The following is a 22,429-nucleotide window of genomic DNA, read 5'->3' as shown; positions in this document are numbered from 1 at the left end:
GCTTTTTTTCTAATTTTAAGGGCATCCATAAAAGTCATGCCAGATAAATTGGCACCAAGCACTCACCATGTATATTCTAAAATGACAAGCCCTACTACTGTCAAGCTTGGAAAAAAATATTTCTGGAAAAAAGCTGGTGAATCTTTGGAGCATGTTAAATAAAGGGGGTGATTATATGTTCGAGACAGTTGTAATACACCTTAGATAAAATGGTTAATTGCACAAAACATTCACTGACCCCAATATGTCAAATTATAAGTAAATACCTTTATCAGTCTTAAAATCCACAGCATCTTCTTTATCTGTCACTATTTCTTTCATGTTGATGATGCTCTGATGGGTCAGTTGTCGGAGGATCTTAATTTCTCTTATAGCTGTTATTGGAAAACCTTCTTTTTCATTATCCAAACGCACTTTTTTCAGTGCCACCATTTCTCCTATAACAAAAAATAAAGTATTTTAAGTACACAGGATAGCAAACTAAAGCAATGTTTGCATTATTGAGCTTGATACAGATTTCAAAACTTAAATTCTAAAGGGAGCGTAGCTAGGCTGCCAATGGAGTAAGACTCACCTTGCGGTGTCTCTGCACCCCCACAGCTGGTCAAAGCGGATCCTGTAGCATCGGGACCAGGAAAATGCCCATCAAGACTGCTGCAACCCTCCTGCCGCTGTCTGCTGCAGTCTGATGTGCCGGGGGTTGCCGGACCGACTGGCCTCTACCTGACAAGCAACCGCCACTAGAGCTGCCATCTTGAGGTCCGCGGGGAGATCCGCTGCTGATCCTGGGAGTCCTCGGCGGACTTGCTCCCAGTCTCCTTGTTGCGGCGGGTCAGGAGTGGCTGGGGGGGGGGGTAAGGATGGTGGGGTGTAAACTGGTCCCTGGTGTCTCCTCCCCTCCGTCTCGGGGGGATAAGCCTGACACGAGATTCGAACTGACTTGCACTGCCATTTTGCAGCATCAGGGCCTGGTGTCTGACCCACGTTCCTCTTGTTGGCCCCATGCAAGATTGTACCAGGGGCACTGCTGAGCCACAACGCAACACCCCTGCCTCCTGGGGAACAGAGAGGGGCCAACTGCATCACAGTGCGATGTATGCCACTGAAGCGAAACCAAAGGGCCAGGACTACTGGTCTCCCGGCACCCTGGGCTTACTACGGTGGTGCGCGTTGCACCCTGTAGTCCATCTCCTGCGCAGCTTGTGGACTACGCATGGACCCTGCCTCGTTGGTCCCAGCCCTGGGAGGCTTGTTGATCGGGTCGGCTACCTGATATGGAGTGCTGCCCCCCCCCCACGCCCTCCCAAGTGCCCCCTAGGAACGCCCCATATTTGGGAGTGCCTTCCTGTGGCACCTCCCTGGCAGCGGCAGGGAGCATACAGACCTTACGCCCGCGGAAACTGTATCCCGGACCTAATAAGATGAATCACACAGGCGGGCGTCGACTGAAGAAGGGACTTCACCACTAAGTTAAGGGGCGATCAGCCGCAACGTCGAGCAGCAGGCATCCTCCCTCACACAAACATCTGAGCTAGGGCCTAGCCTTGCTTATGCGCCCTTAGAGCAGCCTGTGTTACTTCGGGACAGACTACTGAAACCCTGGTTTGACTGCCCCAGGGACGTACTGGTCCTGCAGGCTGAAGTGGCCTGGATTTCCATTCAGGTTTCCATCCGGGGTCTTTTATCTGCCCTACCTTTGCCTCAACTCACCCGGCAGCACAGAGGACATCTTGCTGGACACCCCTTTGTGCACCTTGATCCTGCGGTCTCGTTGGAGAGCCGGTGTTCCCCTTGGCCTCCCTGGATAACTCATGCCCCTTGGGTCTCCATCGCTTCAGCACTCCCCGAACTTCTACGGGTGCTGGGGAAGCTGGGGGTACCACACTCAGGAGGAGGTACTGCCACAATCTGATAGGCACGAGAGGGCTATCCCTTCCCCATCCCAGAGGCCTCCCAACCATACGACCAGACAGGAGAGACGACCTCAGATCTGAGCAGGGCCCCAACCCCTACAGGGCACCCGTCACGAGTGGGCCAACCCACAACGAATGAGCACCTACCCAGACTATTGTCCGCTCTCAATGCAAGTCTGCAATCTTCGCCAGAGCATCTTACTTGGAGGGGCCTCTTGCAGACTATGCCCACAGCAAAATTGGCAAAGAGGCATCAGTCGCTTCATTCAGAGATAATATGGTTGTCTTTATGTGGCTTAAGTCGGGCCCCTCTACTTCGGTCCCCTCTGACCCTTTGCAGGCAACAGCCCCTGGTGAGCCTGCGACAAGCCCCCTCGCACAGGCGTTCATGAATAACTTTCTCGAAGAGAGAAAAAACGGGGATTGTCTCCCTCAAATCTGAATTCAAGGCCTGCCTACACAATCTCAGGCAGAATGTTGCAGAAATTAGGGGTCTTTTGTTGGGAGGCTGTGTGGTGCCCTCGGCTCAGTTTCGGGCCACCCTGCTTTCGAGGCTGTGTGACGACGCCCCCCCACCTTTCCCTCCTTCACGGCACAGGCTCGACATGGACTCGCCCGGCCCCACCCGGCGCCCTCTACCCTCCCCTCCCTCGCGCTACGGCCGCTCCCTCTACAGGCGATTTCCGACGCTGTTTGACACTTGGTCACAGATTTATGGTGCCCATTTTGTCCCCAGTTCACGATCGTTGCCTATGGGGCCGCCATTTTCCCTCCTATTTTTTGTTGTTGTTGTCCCCCGGCCTCGCTGAGGAATAAACAGGGAGAAAGGACTCATTCTTCCTCCACAAAACTTGCGGCCATCTTTGATGTGAGCCCTGCTGTACTAGACATTTGGAAAAGATTTGCTCCTCTCGAAATTTATGCTAGTTGCATTTATTGTATGCTACGCCCATGTTTCATTTTGTATGTTATTTTGCACAATCTGTTCTTATATCAGTGCAAATTGCTTTTTATTCCTCATGTTACATTTTACATCAGTTTTATTTATCCCATTTTTGGCTGTTATGTTATTTTGCACAATTGGTTTTTTTATCTGCTCAAATTACTTTTTTTCTTCATGGTTGATTCATTTTACATCTGTCTTATATATCCCAGTTCTTGCTATATACATTTTCCCACCGCCCCCCCCCCCCTTTCCTAGCTTCTCCCTCTACTCCTTATGGTTGTCCTTGTTCGGACTGTTTTGCATTTTTCTACTTTAATACGCTGCCCTTCCACACGTCTGCCTTTCTGTCTTGCTTCACCCACTCCTCTCACGGTTTGTATCTTAATTAAGTGTCCTTTGACGTGGAGTCACTGTACACCTCCATTCCCCAGAATGAAACACTAGAGGTTATAGAAACCCAACTAGGTGAACAAGATCTGGACTCTATAACGCCCATCTCCGTGATCATGAATCTGGCTACAATAACCATGAAAGAAAATGTCTTTGAATTTGAAGGCCCATGCTACCTACAAACATCTGGGACTAGCATGGGCAGCGTTTTTGCGCCGAGCCTGGCTAATTTGTATATGCACAAATTCGAATAAGATCACGTACTACATACCAGGAACCCGTATCTAACATCAGTGCGGGTCTGGAAGAGATATATTGACAATATTTTGTAGGTGTACGTGGCACGGAACTCTCCCTTCTGTCGTTCCATGACTGGCTAAACAACCGCAATGGCTTTCTGCGTTTCACAGTAGAACATAACCAACATTCACTGGCCTTCGTTGATTTGCTAATCAAAGTAACACCAGAAGGTCTCAAATCTGAGCTATATAGGAAGCTGATGGCTCGCAACTCCCTGTTACAATACAACAGCTGCCACCCTAAGTCACTACGTGATAATCTGCCATATGGGCAGTTTCTACTTCTACGTATACAGCGGAATTGCTCAACAAAAGAGGGTTTCAATAAACATTCCAAGGATTAGGAAGAACAACTTGGAGACAGAAACTACCCCAAAAAACGAATGAAACGCTCCAAAAAGAGAGCAGCCAATAACAACCGGGAGGCCCTATTGGAGCCATCTGTCCAAAAGGAGAAGAACAAAAGAATGACTTGTGTCAATACTTTTAGCACAAGATCCAATGCAATCCAGCGCATAATTCGAAAACACTGGAAGATCCTGAACACTAGAACCGACTCTTGAACAACCTCTCTTTGCCTTTAAACAAGGCATTAGCCTAAGAGACCAATTGACACATACCAGACCACCAACTAGAGAGGCACATCGAGTAGGCGGTTCGGTTCAAAAACTTTATTCGATTCGAACAGAGAATCATAAAAGTATACATTTTAAATTACAAAGCATGATTACAATTTTAATTTTAAAATGAACCATCTAAAATTACACATAAAGAAAATTAAAACAAATTGATATATTCCACAAGTCATTTATCAATAGAACCCGTACTGATCACCTTAGTCAGCAAGTGTTATTTCACAGAGTATTTATAATTGAATGGCCTTCATACAGCAGCAAGTAAATACAAATTCCCACAACAATGTACAGGTCTAAGGCCGAGTTAGCCATACCGTTTCCTAATCAGGAGTGACACTCGTATAAAGTTTAACATGGCGCAACATACTCCAGAAGATGATAATGTTAGCAAGTAGTCATAACCTTCTTTATAATTACATGGTTGCCGCCCCTTCAAAATGGGCTTAATAAATCTGGTCCTTGGTTCCTTATATAAAGAACAAAAGAGGACAACATGTAAGGTACTCTGACTAACTTTGTTATTACAAGGACAAGGGGGCAGCCTTTCACACCGACCCCCTTGTTTAGGAAAGGCGAAAAGAAAGTGCAGAGTATTTAGCCTGAACCTTGTAAGATAAAACCGCCATTGCACATGGGTTGTAAAAGTTAAGTAGAACTGGTGCTGTAATTTAACCACACATCCTGTTGACCTGACCAAGGAAAAAGTGTGTGAAGATTTCCAGTAACTTGTTTTAATTTGGGCTTTAATGTCTCCCTGGATATTTTCAGGATTGTCATAAACATGACCCAGGCCTATTTTATGTAACATGTCACTGACATATGACAACCAAGGGATCTGCTTTGCATTATTAAGGCTCTTACAGTCTTGGAGAATATCTCTGGAAAGCTGGAGGTCCTCGGATAACCATATTTTGCCCCATAATAATAAGGGCGAGAGGCGAATGATATCACTCACATAACTCATTCCCATTTCGTCATGACAAACTATTCGGTGAACCCAATGGAATTAATAATACACGCTTTAAAAATTTGTTTTCCATGACCTGTATCGTGGCAGGGCTTTCAGTCCCCCATACCCCTGCCCCATAGGTTGCCACAGACAGACATTTAGATCTATACAGGGTTTTTAGGTGTGCGACCGGTTTTTGACCTAGCTTACCACAAAAGCGGAACAGACCTTCTATGGAACGACTGGCACTCTGAACTCGAGCCTTCATAAGTGGGGCCCAGCTCAGTTTGTTATTGAAAAGGTTTCCCAGGTAATTAAAATTATCTACCTTTTCAATGGTGAAGTTATTTACCATGAACTTCCTAGTTTTTGACCCTTTTGGCCCACAGACCATTGCAAAAGATTTTGCAAAGTTTACCTTCTGATCCAGGTCCAGCATGAAGGTATTAAAGGGGTCAAGACAAATCTGCATACTATTTCCTGTAAGGGTCATTAATACCGTGTCGTCGGCGTAAGAGAGCATGGGGATACTCCTGCTATTTACCTTTGGGAAATCACAACAATGATCCAACAAGTACTTCTCCAGGCCATTTGTATACACTAGGAACAAGAAAGGCGCCAAAATGCAGCCTTGTCGCACACCCTCGGTTGTGGGAATAGATTTTGTTCCCCCAACCCCCCCCCCCCCCGGTCCGAACCTTATAGCCACAGTTGTCGCTTCATGCAATCTGCGAAGCAATGTAACTAAAAGTTCCTCAAAGCCCATATCATCCATCATTTGCCAGAGCTTGCTTCTACAAACAGTGTCGAAACCCCCCCCCGGTCCGAACCTTATAGCCACAGTTGTCGCTTCATGCAATCTGCGAAGCAATGTTACTAAAAGTTCCTCAAAGCCCAGATCATCCATCATTTGCCAGAGCTTGCTTCTACGAACAGTGTCGAATGCACTTGAAAGGTCCATGAAGGCAAGGTGGATGGAGGAATTCCTTGCCTTCATATACTTGCCTATAATTAGTGCCAAATTCAGACACTGTTCGACCGTCCCCTTTCCTTTTCTGAACCCATATTGGGAATTCACGATAAGGCCCACCAAGTCTGCCCATGTTTCCAGTCTGGCCAAGATAACCCGTCCCAACAATTTGCATGATGCATCGATTAATGCTATAGGGCGATAGCATCGGGGGTCACACCTATCACCCTTCATAAAAATCGGCACCACCACTGCCTCCTTCCATGATGCCGGGATACGGCCAATAACAACTGCCCTAAACACATTCAATAACAATGGTGCCCATACATCAATATTATGCCTAAAGAAGTCCAAAGGTACTGCATCGGGACCAGGGGCTTTTAGTAATATGCCTTTCCTCAAGGCCTCCTCCACCTCTTGCAGTGTAAGCGAAGAGCTCAGAGACAGAGCTGTCTGTGAGGCCACCAACTCCCTAGAGTCCTCCGGCAGGCCCAGAGATGGTATTACATTTGGGTTAAAAAAAATTCCAAAATGGGCTTCCCATGATTCACCAGTAATCTGCATCACTATATTATCTTTTCCATCGCTCGTAAAAAGAGGGCGATTGACTACTTCCCAGAAGAGCCTACTATCTTTTAGCTCCGAGGCCTTCTCTAGATCTTCCCATGCAAGGTTTTTTAAATCCTGCTTCCTTTTTCTAATGGCCTCTTTATAGGTAATTCGAGTCGTTCTTACCAACTCTTAATTTCTTGGTTTTTGTTTTAGTGCCATTTTTAGGGATTTATGCGATGCAGAGCACACGGCATCAAACCATCTGAAGCCCTTTGGTTTGTTTTTCCCAATTGGTTTTTTGAGATGCTCGGCCACATGCCCACACAGAATTTCAAAATTCCCAATAATCTTTTCAGGGTTAGCTGTAGGCGATAAACATGACTCAATTTCGGAGCTGTAAGTGTTTAAGATCTCTGCCTCTAAGCCCACAGCATCTATTTTCCCCCATTTCAAGATGACTCCTTGGTTCCTGTTATATTTTATGGGTTGCTCCCAGACTGGATGTTTTATGATAACAGGACAACACAAGGAGAACATTAGGGGGTTATGATCACTTGCAGCATTTGCAATTATCTCAAGCTTGTCAACGTAATGGAAATAGCCACTAGACACAATTGCAAAGTCAATAACACTCATCAAACCTCTACTTTCCTGAAAGGTTGGTATTGGGGATGAATTAGGGGCAACCCAAGGCTCTACTATGCATAAATCATTTAAAACAATGATGTTATTTAGTGCATCCCCCTGGGGTGTATGTTTAAAACGTATCAGGGGTTGTTCATGTAAGTCCTCCAAACCGCACACATTTGAGCCACCATATTTACACAATGAACAATTGAAATCCCCGACCCATATAATGAAATGTAGAGGCCGGTCACAGCGTGCCTTAGATATTGCTCCTCCAAGCTCGTAATTATGGATATCTCATTATCATCAAAGATATTGTGGTACCAGTTGACCAGTAACAGCGGTTCAGGGAACAGATTTTCCAACAAAAGCAGTTGGTACCATGGGGTGTCAACTATCTTAGAAGTTACCAGGTTATTCAATTTAAGAGAGATTGCTGTCATTATCCCACCCTTTGCCCTCCCCGCTGGTGATGGCACCGCCAGGACGTTAAATGGTTGAAAGCCATTAATGTCCTGGACCGTTCGGCTCCATGTCTCCTGAAAACACAGGATATCATGGCAGCCTACGTAATCCAACCAAGCCTCATCCTCTAATCTACCAGCAAGTCCAGCGATATTCCATGAGATCAGGCAAAGCCTTGGTTCCCCTATATTACCACCCACAGGTTCTGGTCGTGTTGCCAAATCTTGCCTTTGGATGGGTAAATTTGGCTCACATTCTGAGATAACAGGGACCTCTAATTCTAGGGGGTTAGTAATCTGTGCTTCACAGACTGAGACATCCTCCACAAAGGTATCGTGACATCTTTCATCCCCCTTCTCCCTCAAGCTCAACTCTCCTATGGGGAAAACATTTTCCTTTCGGTTAACTGATGGTCAGTCCAGCCCCTCCATTCCCACAAGTGGATCAAAGCGGTTTCTTAGGGGAATATTACTTGGCATCCACCCTAGATATTCCTCTCCCTGAAATCTTAGTCTTGGGTCATTGTAGGGTGGTTGCAGGAAACTATTATCATTACATGGCGGCCCCCTAAAGTAACCATCACCCTGGTACCTCATTCCAGGGTGATTTTGGGTCGGCCATGCAACAACATTTCTCTGTGTCCACCCAGGATGTCTTTCACTCTGAAATCTTAACCCAGAATTGTTTTGATATAGGTTCGGAGGAACATGATTCAGATTAGGGTAAAAGTATTCCAAACCTATACATTGAATATCTCCCAATCTGGCGAACCTCGGTTTACGGCAAATCATATCTTTAACCCAGCTGTCCCTAAAATTAATCAGGATACAATCCCCTTCTATGTCTTTCTCACTTGGCCCCACCCAGGGGACCCTTCGCACACTAAGTATTTTTGTTTTAGCAACAGGGGGAAGTGGCCTATTATTATTAAGCCAGAATGTTACTTTATTTATGAGGTCCTGATTTGATTCCGATTTGTTTGGCACAACTGCTGGGACTCCTGTCAGGATTGCCATAAAAGGGGCAGAGTCGGGTGGCAAGTTTACGCAAAATTGTTTTTTTAAGGGAGCTCTTTCACTAGAGACTGTCACTCCCTGCGATGGAGTTGGCTTGGACCCAGAAGTGACTGCCTGCTTAGATGTAGTTGCCTTAGATGTTGATGCTGTGGCTGCTACAATCTTACCTTGAGAACCCACAGTAGCCACTGCAGGTTTAGTCAAAACTATTTGTACAGGGACTTCCTGAGGGTCTGCAATTGTAGGGGTTTGGGGAGCTTTACTTTGATTTTTCTGGCCCCCTTTCTTTGTTGTAGTACTATTACCCGCAGTGTCAGGGAGTTTGCTCTTATTAGCCAAAATTTCAAGAGAGTGAGTGTTAAGTGAAATAAGATGTTCTAATTGATCCAGTTTTAAATTAACAATTTGTGTTCTCTCTAAGAGGGGCAACAGGAGGTTTTTTACCATGTTTTCAATATTTACCAATAGTTCTTCATTATTATTTGGACAAGAAAGGGTTGTATGTCCCACATCTCCCGGGGGTATTCCCTTTTGCCTAACTGAGTTTGCTAAGACTCTTGATGCAGCCGTCTTTGCTGATTTGGCTCTGCTTCCCTTTTTATGATTCCCCTCTTTTTCGTTTACTAGTTTTTGTAACTACTGGATCAGAGTCCAAGACCTGGGGTTGCGTGGGGATAGGCCCAGCGGCACTCAAATTACAATGTTGGGTACTATCCCCCGTGATACTTGATGATATACGGTCTTCATTTGGAAAGTCCACTATATCATCAACAGTGGTTGTTTGGGAATCAGAAATTATTACAAGAGTTGGGCTGACTTCCAAATTATTAGGTATACTCTTTTCGGGAGTAATTGTAGAGCCAATTCGTCACAAAGAGGAGCGTTTCCCTGTTACCAAGTCTAGTGACAAACGCTTTTCTGTAAGGGCAATTTCTTTTTCTAATATCCCTGTTGCCTGAATAATAAAATCATCTAAAGTTCCAGTTGCTTTCCCACTACTCGTCTTTACAGTTACCTGCCTACCCTTCCCTGATCGTAAGGACATCATGAAAATTTAAACAGTACAATTTACAAGATTAAGAAAGGCGATAGGTCTAAACCTGAACAAGTAAAATACCTAATAACAGTAATTAAAACGAGTACTTTGAGTCCTCATATCCACGAAGAAAGAGAATGGGCCCGGCCCGTCCTTGATCGCCCTTGGACGGCCTTAGACGGTCCCGCCCTTGTCCCGGGCTTCTCCCGGGCGCTCCCGGACTGAACCAATGTATTTATAGGAAACCGAGTGAGGGGGAGAAGCCTGCAGGGAGAGCTGCCCTGGTGTAAGCGATGAGAAGAAGAAAGGAAATTTAGCTGCTGCCGAGTCGCTGCAGTTGAAGATTCAAGCCACTAAGTATCCCACCGAGGGTCTGATTCAGCAGCCTTTTTAGAGATCCAATTGGGGAGGAGCCTGCAGGGAGAGCTGCCCAGGTGTAAGCGATGAGGGCGGGCAGGCGGGCGCTCCTGGGACTGGTAGTCCTGCGCCTCCGCTCGCTCGCAGCCCTGCAGGTTCAGGTGTCAAATGGCTCCTCTGCTGGCAAATGGTTTCCTAAATAGCAGCCCCCACGACGCGGGACCCGCGAAGCGGGTACCGCGAGTTGCTGGCGGAGAAGAAAGGAAATTCAGCTGCTGCTGAGTCGCTGCAGTCGAAGATTCAAGCCACAAAGTATCCCACCAACTAGAGAGGCACATCGAGTAGGCACATTATGGAATATGCCACCAGTGACAGGGCACCATCCGTGCGGGAACTGTGCTGCATGCCCACAGACTAAACGCTCCACAACTATCGACATAGGGACTGGTCGCCCTTGGGAGCAAAGGCACTTCACGAACTGCAATAGTAGTCAACTGATTTATCTCATCACCTGTCCCTGCTCACTCAGGTATGTCGGTATGACTACTCGCAAAATAGGAACAAGGATTTCCGAACACAAAAGCACGATTAGGTGCAAAAAGCAGGCGACTCGATTAACGAATCACTTCCTAGAAGTAGGTCACAAACCAACTGACTTCGAATGGACCGTACTGGAACAACCAACTATTCCAGCACACATAACTGACGTGTCCAAACATCTATTTAAAATAGAGCAAAAGTGGGTGTACAAATTAAACTGCGACAAGGCTGGCCTTAACGAGGACATCCCCTGGTTGTCACTATGAAATCCTCGATCTTGGTAAGCGGTCCTCTTAGCAGAAGGAAATGAAAACAACCATCTATGCTGGCCTCTCGAGTGCATTATGTTGGAAGGGAGTATGACCATAATACATCATACATAAATGGGTTCATTCTCCCGGCTTGTGTCACAGGTCTAGGTATAGAAACAACCGCATCTCTAAACCTGTGCATCACCTCGTCACGGAGCTATCCCGGACGTCATTGATAATCCCCTGATAACATTCTTCTAAAATGCGATGTATACGGAGAGTCATTGAGTCAATTTCTAACACCTTATACACAGATAGACAATTTCTAATACTTCACATACTTGGTCTTTGTCTTCCAAATATATACGTAGTTTGGGTTGAATGTCAGAATTAATCAGGGTGCCATAACAATCAAAAATCCCGTTTTTATAAAGGTTGTGGTTTCAAGCAGTTACCTTACAAAAAACATACAGGGATATACTGTAGTTAATGGAAGTATTAAGCGATACTTATTCCACTGAATAACCCTTACCGAATAAGCGCCAATTCATCTCGCTGTCCAGTGCTCTCAGTTGTGGACTACATTTCCCATGATTCTCATCCGCACCCAATGAGAATCCAGCAGAAGTCAATAAGGAAGTAGCCAGCTCCTGCCACGGTACCTCCCCAAACAGCCCGGTAGGCTGCTAGGAGTCCCGACAGACAGGTAAGAGCCAGGCGATGCAGCTGTCCCGCAATAAACGAGGTGCGCGATGTAAAAGAAATGGGCAATAACAAGCCGTTAAATACGGTCCCCGATTCAGGGTGAGACAATGCAGCCCTCGTAGTAACAAGCGCGCTATCCAATTCACATAGATAGTAGCGACGGACAGGTAAGAGCCAGGCGATGCAGCTGTCGCGCAATAAACGAGGCGCGCGATGTAAAAGAAATGGGCAATAACAAGCCATTAAATACGGTCCCCGATTCAGGGTGAGACAATGCAGCCCTCGTAGTAACAAGCGTGCTATCCAATTCACATAGATAGTAGCGGAGTTAAGCGGTTGGATCTTGTTGCGTCTTCCAAATGCGGGCCCCCATTACGGGTGAGAGTAAAGAGCCCTGTTTGAAAAAAGCGTGTTATCCATTCCCTCAATGCTAATAGAGGAGAGCGAATGAGGGAGAGAAATAAATCCGACATATAACAAGCGTGGCATCGACCCCCCCAGTGCTAACAGCGGAGATATGCTCAAAAACACTAGCACTATCTCTGACAACAAGCCATAATACGCTCTGTTAATTTATCAATTTGCAAAGATGTTAGCACTTTCAAATCAGAACAAAGATAAGAATAAGAAAACGTGACACTTTTCCTTAAAAGCCAATATAATCACCAAAATATAGGAGAACAAACACCAAACTAGTTCTTCAAATGTACTGTTCCTATGAGTCTCTGTCTGTTGAGTAGTCACAAAGTTTCACAACTATACAATTTTCTACCCTCTAGAGCGGTGCCCCATTGTCCTGAGCTGCTTGCCAGGTGAGGTGAAGCACGTTCCCCTTGAAACCAAGGTGAGCCTATGGTACTTTGTAAAATAGGTTGTAAATGAAGGTCACTTGACCGTATATGCTAAGAATAATAATCTAGTCAAGTTAGCGGTAACCCATACTAATGATGGTTTGTTATCCTACTTTGTTCTTGTGTTTGTCTATGTGTGTGTGTTATGGTGATTCGACATCTGGACCTCTTCCATCTAACAAGGAGGACTACCAGAAGTGAACAGGTGACATTTACCATTGTTGTTCACTATTGATTTTTAGTTCATCACTCAAGAGCAGTAGCAATTAAGTTTATGGGTCCTGAAGAAGCGGTATGTACCATTTTGGGCCTTTAAATGTCCGCAGACACATGTCGACCAGATAACCCAGTCAAAAGTTATTTGTTTGAAACCATTTGACTTTTTTGCACTCTATTGTTTTTATTGTTGGAAGTGCACGACTACAGAATAAAATTATATTGCGTACACTATCCAATTTTACCACAAGCACTTTTCTTTCTTTACACTAATCACATATGCACTGCTTTCAGTTACGAACAAACAACATCCACCAATTATCTTGTATATTAACATCACCAGAACCAACCATCTCTCTGTAATACCTCTGGAGATGGTAAAATACGGACTACCTACTATGTGAAGTAGACCAAATGATGAATTGGGTGGCACAGGAAGAGTAACTGATGGACATTTTTTCATATAGGGTAAATGTCCGGTAGTTTACACTCCAATTTGGAAGCAGACACAGTCATCTCCATACACACATAGCCTTCCCATTGTCAAAGACCCACAGTTACTTTTTGTGTTTTCTATAGCTTGTTAGGGGGATTGTAACTGTGCTGAGGTCGTTAAACACTCGCTCAGACCCTCCAGCTATCTTTCTGTTTGTTGTAGGAATAAAAAACAATCCATTGGAAAGGATCGCGAAAGGAACTGCAGGAAAACTGTAGCCAGCTGTCCTTTGGCCCTTTTTTTTTTTTTACAGTTCTCGGTTGAGCTGATACCTTCGGATACCTGAAAGATACCGCTGATACTCTTGGATATTGCCGGCTGGTGTCTTGTACAGGGGTGGTCTGTGGGAAAAAGCCTCGCCGGAGAAAAAACTTGCTGAATCTCAAAAGACACTGATGGCTGCCTTTACCCCACGCCCTAACTCCGTTTCTTGTTTTGGAGCTATCAATGTTCGACTCGGCGATCAGCCTGCTGGAGGCGAAAGGCAGAAGGTGAGAAGCGGGGGCGCGTTGTGTGGTGGCGATATCACTTGACTGTCAATGTTCATCAGGGGAGCATAAGCAGTATAAGCTGAATAGTCGGGAAAAAATAAAAACAGGCACTGTGGGGGAGAGGTCGGCGGCAGTGAAGGTTCCTGCGAGAGGCTCATGTGGCGTCGCAAAAGTGAAAGCATGGGGAAACGCGAGAACAGACGCTGCTGACGCCGCCGTACACGCTGACAGCTCATGCCAGCAGCAAAGGCGCGCTCACAAGGACAAATCTGACATTGAAAAAGCACGCGTCCGACTCGTGTACACATATTCAAGTAAGCAAAGAGGAATACTAAAGTATACAAGAGGTCTCGAATGCTCGACCTAAAAAGGACAAATTGCACCGGGTTACGTGCATGAATTTATACAAACAACATACGTTGAACACTTCTAATTATAAATAGCGCTGAACAAGGAGATAGAAAAATATTATTTTTATTGAATATTCTTTTTTGATAGGTTTTTACTTATTTAAAAATTATACAATTAATTTTTATATCATCTGATAATGTGCTAGACATTCCTGCAGTGGGCGCATTTGCAGTCATGCATATGGTACAATAAAAGTGCAAGATGCCATCATACCTATTAGTTGCATGAACACTCTGGCTGGGAGAGAGTGTTGGTTTTGAAACCTTGTGACTAAGGCTCGAATGCTTTGTATCCTGGCTGGACTGGGATAAGCCAGAGCTGTAGACTGGTTTATTGTGGCTCCTAGGTATTGATGTACATGAGAGGGCTGGAGATGCGACTTCGTGTAGTTGATTGTAAATCCCAAGTCGTGCATTGTTTGAATTGTTTGAGATGTGTGTTCGACACACTGGTTGAATGACTTGGCTTTTATGAGCCAATCGTCTAGGTATGGGAAGACATGGATGTGTCGTCTTCTGAGATGTGCTGCTACTACTGCTAGGCACTTTGCAAACACTCTTGGTGCGATTGTGACCCCAAATGGAAGGACTTTGAAATGATAGTGTTGTCCTTCTAGCACAAACCTAGATACTTCCTGTGAGAAGGATGAATGGGATTGTGAAAATAGGAGTCCTTGAGATCTAGTGTAGTAAGGAAATCGCCTTGTTGCAACAATGGGAGCACTTGTTGTAAAGTGATCATATGAAAATGATCTAGGTGTATATACATATTGAGGGGCCTGAGGTCGAGAATTGGTCTTAGTGTCCCGCCCTTCTTGGGTATTAGGAAATACAGAGAGTAAACCCCTGTCTCTTGGTGTTGTAATGGAACTATTTCTATTGCGTCTTTTTGAAGCAATGATAGAACCTCTTGTTTGAGCAGCGCAAGATGTTCTGCAGACATTGGACGCTGTCTGGGTGGTATATGTGGAGGGGTAGCTGTGAGTTCTAGGCAGTAGCCATATTGGATAATCTGTCTTACCCACTTGTCTGTTGTGATGGAATACCAGACAGGTAGGAACTGTGCTATTCTCCCCCCTACAGGAGTGGAATGCTGTTGGGGGAGCAGAAGGAAGTCACGGCTTTGTGTTGGGAGAGGTTTGATTGTTGTTATTACGTCTCCCTCTGCCTTTGTAAATGTAAACGTAAATGTAGTATACTTGTAAAGCGTACAGCTGCCCCAGCAACGGGGTGTCCCGGCGCTGTATAACGCTGTGGAACCCTTCCTGGCTCTCCCTGTTAGATGCTCTTCCTGGGCACCCCCAAGGTGAAGCCAGGCATCCCAGTGTAGTTGGGGCCGTTGTGGAGATTAAGCAAGCTATTGCCCAGAGTTGCAGCGTGGGACCCATGATTAGAGTAGGCGCTGAGGCGAGAATTATCAAGTCCGCGGACATTGAGCCCAAGACCCTGCCGCGTCGGGACTTGAATCCTGGTCCCGGGCCCGATCTCTGCTTCAGAGTCTGCTGCTCTAACCAGTGAGCCACACTTCTCCACTGTTTGTTATTGCCTAGGTAGCTTCCTCTAAAATATCCTCTATTGGAGGATGATTGTTTTGTTTTTAAAAGAAGCTGAATTGTCTGCTCCAGCTTGTTTGGAGCCTCTCTATAAAAAGTAGCGACGAAAGGAGCCTCTTGTTTGTGTGGACTGCAAAGCTCCCATAGATTTGGCAGTCTCAGTATTTTTTCACTTTTTCAAGGGCTGTCTACACAGCTGGGCCAAAAAGCTGCTGTTGATTAAATGGTTGATGTAATATGGTAGTTTGCACCTCTTGCTTAAAACCTGAGATGCGTAGCCATGCATGTCGTCTGAGGAGGACGCTAGTATATATTGCTCTAGACACAGTGTCTGCTGCATCAAGTGCACACTTGATAGAAGCATTAGAAATTAGCTTACCCTCTTGTAAAAGGTCATTAGCCTGTGCTTTATACTGGTCAGGTAGATGCTGTAGGAGTATTTCTAGCTGATCATAATGAGCCCTGTCGAATCTTGCGAGGAGGGCTTGTGTGTTAGCTATGCGCCACGTGTTACCTACTTGGCAGCTATTCTCTTGCCTGAAGCGTCTATCATCTTTGACTCTTTATCAGGCGGTGGTGCATCACCTGATGTTTGGGAGTTTGCTCTTTTTCTAGCGTTGGAAACGACTAGTGAGTCTAAAGGTAACGGACCTTTAATGTATGTAGGATCCCCAGGAGCAGGGCTATATTTCTTTTCTATTCTGGGGTTTATGATCCTAGCCCGTACAGGGTCTTTAAACACTTCTGGTGCGTGTTTAATTACTCCTTTGATCATAGGTAGAATTTGCACTGACCTCTGGGCTTGCTCAAAAGTGTCAAGTAGAAAATCCTCTTCTGCCTCATCGGAGTGCACTGTGACCCCATGATGGATGGCAGCTCTATTGAGTAAGTGTCCAAACCCAATATTATCTTCAGGAGAAGGTTTGGATGGGTATGCCTATGGATCAGGAATATGTGGTACATCCTGTGGAACATATGGTGGGATTGGGTACTCCCAGTCAGGTGATCTTTTGGGCAGTTAAAAGGGTCATTTGGGTCATTCCCTCCCCCTATAATATCATCGTTATTATTATTAGGAGGGGTATGTTGTGGTGAGAAATGCGTTGGAGAATTGTGAGATGGTGAAAGAAGAGGAGGAGAGAGATTGAGGTATAGGAGAAGAAGGGCGCATAGGTGATGTCGCAGAGTCCTTCTTTACAGGCACTGGATGTGGAGGTGCTGTATATAGGTTTCTCTTTCTGTGTGGCCCAGTAGACACATGTCCTGTGTCTGGGTCAATATAGATCTTTTTGTGTAGAGGATATGGGTGAAAAAGCCCCTCTTCTTCAGGAACCGCTTTCGGTGCAGATTTTTCCACTTCCGAGCGTGGTTGTGTCCTTTGTATGTCTTTAGCCTTAGGAGTCGTGACAGAGTCCTTTGGCGTAGAACTTGGCACCAAAGATGTTGGCTTTGAAGCCGAAGCTGGTTTAGTCGGCGTGGTAGCATCAGAAGCAGTCTTTTTTTACATTCGTAGCAGATCTGTCTTTCGGAGTCTACGGTTTCGGACTTATTTTCGGAACCTGGACTTTTTTTCGGTTTCGGTGCCGATAAAGCTGGTGGTATCGGCACATGCGGTCCCGAGCTACCGGAAGGCTTTTGTATTTTCTTCAGAGCCGAGCTCGATCGAAGGCTTCTGTAGTAGTTTTTCGGTCGAGACTGGGTCCTGAGGCGGTGTATTGACCTTTGCCTTCGATTTGGGTGTTGGGTGTTGGGGTTGGTGTTGGTGTTGGGGCAGTGGTACTCACGCGTTGACCTGAAGGTATGAAGTCATCGGAGTCGTCTGCCCCAGATAAGATTTCGTGATCTTCAGTACCTTCCTCGGGGACATCTGGACCTTCGAAAAGGTGTTCTGGTTCCGGAGCTGATCTCTGCATGATTTGTCAACGGGCCCTTCGATCTCTAATAGTCTTCTTGGATCGAAAGGATGTGCAGGCCGGACAGCTGGACCCGTCGTGTTCTGGTGATAAGCACAGGTTACAGACCTTGTGATGTTCACTGTGCGGTCATTTTGCTCCACACTGGGGGCATTTCTTGAACGGCGTCCTTTCCATAAGTTGTAGGCCTCACGGTGTGATAGGCCCAACGGCCTGCGTCGATGACCGGAATCGAGCTGATGAGATGTAGTCGATGTTTATTGATGTCGAAAGTTGTTTAGAAGAGTTTGAAGTAAGTTTTCTGACGCGTCGAACTACTTAGAAGTAGTTTCCAACCGTAGCGGAAAAGTTGCATCCGAACCCAGTGGCGGGAAAAAACAATCTAAGGATGGAGTTGATGCCCATGCGCACTATCGTCCAATGGAGGAGTCACCTATCTCGTGACTACAAAGACTTCTTCCAAGACAACAACATGCAATCATCCGAGCCCAACACCAGGTGACGATTTAATGCACAGTGTGAGATCCGCAGCTCATATGCCTCGAACAGTATATTTTGATACCTGTTGGTTCTAAAAGTAAAACTATATCTTTTGATATAACAACAATTGGCCTGGAGTTCAGTTTTTGAGTGTGTGAAACCTTTTGCTGACTGAGTGTGTACAACAAATGCTTTACACTGTCCTCTGGTACTGCCTTACTGCTCGACCAAGCTACCACTTTAGAGAGTAAGGTCACACCTGACTAACCTCTGGGGATTGTGGACTCTATACACACTGTACCTTACTTTGGTCCAGTATATATAGAGCCACTATCTCACAAGGGAGAATCATCTCCAGACAATCTGCAAAACACATTGGTCCAATATGACAGACTGCCATGGTGTAGGAGATGGCAGATCCTGCTGCCCACTAGGTGCCCATGAAAAGGGGGCAGATTATAAGGGCTTGAAGGCTGCGGCAGAGGGGGTGGTGAACTGGCTCGACCAACAAGGTTTGTGGGTAGGCCGTCCTCCGTAACGCAGAAGCTTGTGCGCTGCGGTGGTTTGGCAGGAAGACACGCAGCTGGAAGTTCCTTCCAAGGCCACAAAAGGCAAATTTGAGGTGGCGAGGGGAATGGAAAGACCCATGGATGAGGCCATAGCCCTCTTGTCCATAATGTTGGCCAACGAGTGCGGGCGAAATTGGCCATCACGGGTCGGCTCTGGGAGCGGCTTTGCGCTGGCGAAGATGGCACCGCTTCGCATCCTCAGAGCGACGAGCTGACGCTTGAGCGCAGAACGTGTGGGACAACGCATGGTAGCAGGGCGCCGATGTACCGGCTGTACGTGGAGGAGAGCGAACTCTGGGGGCACTGTAATGGCCGCCTGATAGTATTTACGGAGGGCTGGTGCGTGGGACTCCCTGAGCACCTCTACAAAATGGCGGACGGGACCCAATGTGGCAGCGTCCTGTGTTGCGCGGGCGTACAATACCGGTACAATCGGGGCTATGGATCGGGGAGCGCTCCTTCATTGCACACTATACTAACACCATCAGGTACCAGACTGTGCGCTCCAATCGCCAGGTTGTAGGCCACATCCGGGAAGACCGGTTTGGATTATTAAAATGGCGGCCCCTGGTGTAAATGGCAGAATCAACGGCGCGGGTGGAACCTAAGAAATGCACAGTCCTCCAAGTAAGGTGTGGGGGCGGCAGATATCTATGGGAGGCGGCTGTCTCCACGAACTTTGGGGCAAATGCAATAATGCTGAGTAAAGATGGCTAATAATGTGGAAGGCAGTTGTGGTGTGCAGGGAGAGTGCGTCTCACTACAGCACTTATACGGCATAAGCATCAATGGCAAGTTACTTCACAACTCATATAATCTACTTCATAAGTACATTGGAGATGACGGCGTCGCACACGTTACAGTGTTAATGGTGATTTTGTCCTACTATCTGGGCACCCTGGAATTAAACGCTGGCCGACCTCGTGACTAAGTGCGTACTATTGTGGACTGTGGGAGGAACACCGGTGACAGTGGCAAGCCAACGCTGCTGTTTAGGATCACAACATTGTGTTGTTGTAGGCTGCTGGGGGCGGCATGCAGATCATCGCGGCAGCCGTGCGTTGAGGGGCCACACTGTCCCGCGCCAAGTGAAGCGCGTGGCGCAAACACCGGACTATACAGTGTTGATTTCACCGTCCATATTGTGCTCTTTAAGTGAGCGAATACAGGGCAAGAGGTACCGGGAACTGGGACGGTACTAGAGGTGTTGCAGGGTACGCTGTCTTGGTTGCCGTGGATGGCTGGGCACTGAGTGACACATACAACTAAGAGTAATGGAGGGCCTAAGGGGAAACGTGTTTATAGACCTCTTGGTACCTTGTCCCCCAACTTGACAGTAAAAAACACGAGAGGTGCCAGAAGTCTAAGTTTGCTGGGACCTATATAGTATCCCTTCTGTAAGACAAAACCAACAGGTTAATGTACCAGAAAAAACATTCCAATAGCGTGAATGTAGAACCACATAGGAGAGGAAGCTCAGAAAGAAAGACTGAAAAAATGCTTGAAAGAATACCCATCACCCCACTCAATAGCGGAACTTCGTCATCTGGGTTTGTTTGGTTGAAATAGTGGTGTCCAGCATGTCCTTCCTCAGGACAAACCCGGGGCTAGCAAACCTGGAACCACATGATTGACCCTCAACCATAGAAGATGAGCGAGTACAGGCTGTAGGGGCAAAGTTGCAGTGCTCAAAAGAAAAGTAAAGATAAGGAAAAATTGTGATCAAAGTGTGATAAAAATACCTATCTTGATGTCATAAGTATAACTTTATTGGGTCTGTCCATCAAGGTACAACATACCTAAGGCAGTCTGCAAACTCCCTATGGTCAGAGACAAGGTTATTATCTGACCTTGAAGCCCTAAGACTGCCCACATAGGACAGAGCTTCCTAAGTAGTATAAAGGATTTATCATCCAAATAAATTCTTATAAATTCTTAATCCCAAATTTTGGTTCTAACAAAATGAAATGAAGTATTGCTGTACAGGAAGATATCTGAAAAGAGCTCCTATTTTAAAGAAAACTAACTCCATGCTCTCTTCATTAGGACTCTAAACTCCCTGCGCAGCTGATCTTACCCTTCACTTCTTATCAAAAGCGCTCTCACCTCTCCGTCGTTGCCTCGGTCTTTGTGCTGAGCCGAGGGGTAGGTGGAGACGCTGTGTACTAAACCGCGTGATATACGGCTCATGCGGACCTGAGAGCGAGCCGGATACAGTAATGCTCTAATTGGATAATCATCAGCCAATCGTCTTACTCGGTTCTCAAACCTATCCAATACAGCCGCGGCTCACATACAGAGCTTCAAGTAGCAAGTTATGACACCCATGAGGTAGAAAACTTTGTGATTGGTCCATTACCAAAAGCCGGAAATAAAGGAACCGGAAATAAAATAACAGCCCGCTTTGTTTGCATAGGAATCATTCGAAGAAACCGGAAATAAGGATACCGGAGATGTAATCCCAACCCGCTTTGTTTATACGCGAGTCATCCACGTAGTTGTAAATGACGGGCAGACTGGGGGCCAAAATCTGACTTCCAACGAGATCGCGGAGTCTGTAAATCCACTAGCCTGTGTTTGAACCAGCGGGATAATCATTAGGTCAACTCGACCGGAAACATAATTACATATGTGACCATATTGTGTAGTCGTTAGGGAGAGAAATCAATCCCAAAACTCAGCATACATAGATGTCCCGTTTAAACATAACTCTAAGACAGGCATTTTATCGAATTCCCTTATGTTCAAATCTAGGCATGACCTAGATGTAGTGTATCGATTAGTATGACGGGTGTCTACATGCCCGATCTTGAAGCTCACAGAATCTGACTGTAGCGTGGATGTTAAGTTATGTGTAGATCATTAAGACACAACAGTCTATATATCTAAATATGTGCCCTTAGTGTGTCATACATATCCTTACAATTCAATTATATGTGCATCATTTAGACACAACAGTCTGTGTATCTGGCCATGTGCCCTTAGTGTCTTGTACTTATCCAATGTTACGGCCCCAAATCCAATTATTGCATAGTATATAATTGAATGTCAATCAATATAATCACACAACACACCATGTATCCGTGTGTGTGTCTTAGGTATGTCGTGTGGCGCGCATCGAGTACGTTGTAGTCACCAGACGGTATACCTTTACATTGTTCTCTGAGACTAAAATGGAATCCCATTAGCAAACTGAGTGTGTGTAGCAGATACCAACTCCCAGTGCTTCCCTTCTATTTTGTTGAAAAATGATTTTCTGGATGGTAACCCTAGACCGAGTATATTGGACTAAGTGAATACCATACCAGTGTCTGTTCAGACATGTCCTAACAGATATCTTCACTCGAAGTCATAACTTGTTATTGTAATTTTCAGCCTCATCAAACGTGCAATGCACTGTGTGAGAAAGAACATCTACCCTTATGACTATAAGAGTGCAGGTGACAAGATCCTTTCTTATAGGGAATCAACAATTGGAGTAAAGAAAGGTCATAGTATTTTGTTATCCCAATCATATAATGCCTAGGAATATAAACTTAGAAATCAGTTTATAGTTGCATCCAAGGGATCTCATCGTTCAATCCTTCCGTATCACTTCTGAGTTTGAACACCCATCTTTGTTCTTTTCTTAGTAGAAACTGAGAAATGTCTGTGATATGGTTGGGTATGAATGGTTGTTCCAAAATTACCCACTCAAGGTCTTCTGCCTGATGTTTCTCAGTCAAGAAATGAGAAGTGAGCCGAGTTGCCTGCTTACTGCGCCTGATTGTACTCTTATGTTCTTGTATGCGCAATTTAA

At 45.7% G+C, this 22,429-nt stretch overlaps 1 protein-coding gene across 2 annotated transcripts in view; it reads right to left on the bottom strand.

The window, feature by feature from the left end:
- CDK13 (cyclin dependent kinase 13) overlaps positions 1 to 22,429 on the bottom strand; it is an 841,634-nt gene that overhangs the window by 409,498 nt on the left and 409,707 nt on the right. For both annotated transcript variants that reach the window (XM_086964864.1, XM_086964863.1), the window contains exon 7: positions 267 to 437. In XM_086964864.1, the coding sequence (XP_086820990.1) occupies positions 267 to 437 (171 nt within the window). The remainder of the gene's footprint in view (positions 1 to 266; positions 438 to 22,429) is intronic.

Source organism: Lissotriton vulgaris, chromosome 4_1, assembly GCF_964263255.1.
Source record: "Lissotriton vulgaris chromosome 4_1, aLisVul1.2, whole genome shotgun sequence".
NCBI classification, from domain to species: domain Eukaryota; kingdom Metazoa; phylum Chordata; class Amphibia; order Caudata; family Salamandridae; genus Lissotriton; species Lissotriton vulgaris.
This window is presented reverse-complemented; position numbering and strand designations above follow the sequence as displayed.